The sequence below is a fragment of the Octopus bimaculoides genome, chromosome 25 (genome assembly GCF_001194135.2).
Source record: "Octopus bimaculoides isolate UCB-OBI-ISO-001 chromosome 25, ASM119413v2, whole genome shotgun sequence".
NCBI classification, from domain to species: Eukaryota; Metazoa; Mollusca; class Cephalopoda; order Octopoda; family Octopodidae; genus Octopus; species Octopus bimaculoides.
The window spans coordinates 26624089-26625631 of NC_069005.1; the positions used below are offsets into that span (position 1 = coordinate 26624089).

Genomic DNA, 1543 nt, shown 5'->3' on the forward strand with positions numbered 1-1543 from the left:
TATATATATATATATATATATATATATATAATGGATTCTTCCAGTGAAGACAATGTATGAGTGTTCAACTTTTGCCAAACAACTTGCTCAAATGATTTGTTTGTAGTGATCAATTGTTTGTGCCATACATTAGTTCACTCACTTCATCAAATTTATATTTTCTGAACAGGTGCACAGTGTACTACATGTCAGGTGTCAAAGTGATTACAAAGCAATGTGAGATGAAGTGCTTAGTTCAAGAACACAACGTACCACCCAGCTTAGAGATTGAAATAGCTATTGTTAGATTATGAGTGCAACTCCAAAACCACAAAGAAACATTAACACATACATACACATCCAGTATATGCCATACACATACACCCCAGACAATTCACATCAAAGAAGGATTTAAGTGTGGAAAAATAAACTTCAAGAGGGTCAAAGCTTTGACAAAGTATGAAGGCTATGATGTCGTAGTTACGTGATACATAGATTTCCTTTAGCTGTAGTGAAACTAATGATGTCACCAGACATTCTCCTTCAACAAATCTGGGTTTTAACTCGTGGCAAATTAACTTCAATACAGACAAAAACACACAAATACGTAAGTACACAGAATGATTTGGATAATGTATTGAGAGAAGAATACTGAGTCAGTTGTCATGGGTACCTGTGATAAGCATAGAGCAAGAAAATTGATAAAAAAAAAATCTGTGAACCATTGGCTAACCCAAATGAAATGGCACAGGAATTGCAGACATCCAAGTATACCAAAATGACATTTGACAAACTCACCTGACATTTGTATGTAATTGTAAATAATTAAGCCAACAGACACAATTATATAAGCTTTACAATTGCTCATTCAACTCCGCCCTACTGACAAAATGTGAAGTCAGACCGTGTTTGTTTTAGCAACAAGTATTCCAAATGAATTCCGGTTCTGATAGGCCTTTTAGAAAACCTGCTTTCAAGGGTAGACAAGAAAGGCAGAAGGTGTAACGTGGTATATAAACAAGAGTGGTATATAAACAAGAGCGCATTTTGCTAGGAATATAAACAAGAGCGCATTTTGCTAGGAATATAAACTGGAAAGCATTTTACACTAAAATGCCAATGTGAGAGTTTCTCTCGTGGTACCTACCACAGTACAGTTTGTTCTAGCAGAACATACGTGTTTAAGTGGAGATAAACGAGATATAGGGAGTTGGCAAAATATAATGACAATATAACAACAACAGGATAAAAAGGTGGAGGAGGAGATACCTGAAGTATGGAAAATGAATAGAGTACAACAACAACTTACCTAACCCATGATTTAAATGCATTGGTCGTGCGTTTGAAGAGGTAACCTTCCATTTTCTTATCACTGTCATCAGCTTGGAAAGGCGCACTCGATGCCAACTCCTGCAGGAAAGGGGTTAGAGAGAACAAAAAGAACGGAACATTAGCGAAGGTGGCATGGAATGGTAAAAAAATAAGTAGGCAAAGACATGCAGAATAACTGCTTTGAAGAGGAGTGTGTGTACATGTGTGTGTGTGTATATATATATATATATAT

The 1543-nt window shown here is 36.0% G+C and overlaps 1 protein-coding gene across 1 annotated transcript in view; it reads right to left on the reverse strand.

Annotated features, from left to right (window-relative positions):
• LOC106877620 (arf-GAP with coiled-coil, ANK repeat and PH domain-containing protein 2) overlaps positions 1–1543 on the reverse strand; it is a 248627-nt gene that overhangs the window by 50107 nt on the left and 196977 nt on the right. The window contains exon 15 of the mRNA XM_052976629.1: positions 1289–1389. Within this exon, the coding sequence (XP_052832589.1) occupies positions 1289–1389 (101 nt within the window). The remainder of the gene's footprint in view (positions 1–1288; positions 1390–1543) is intronic.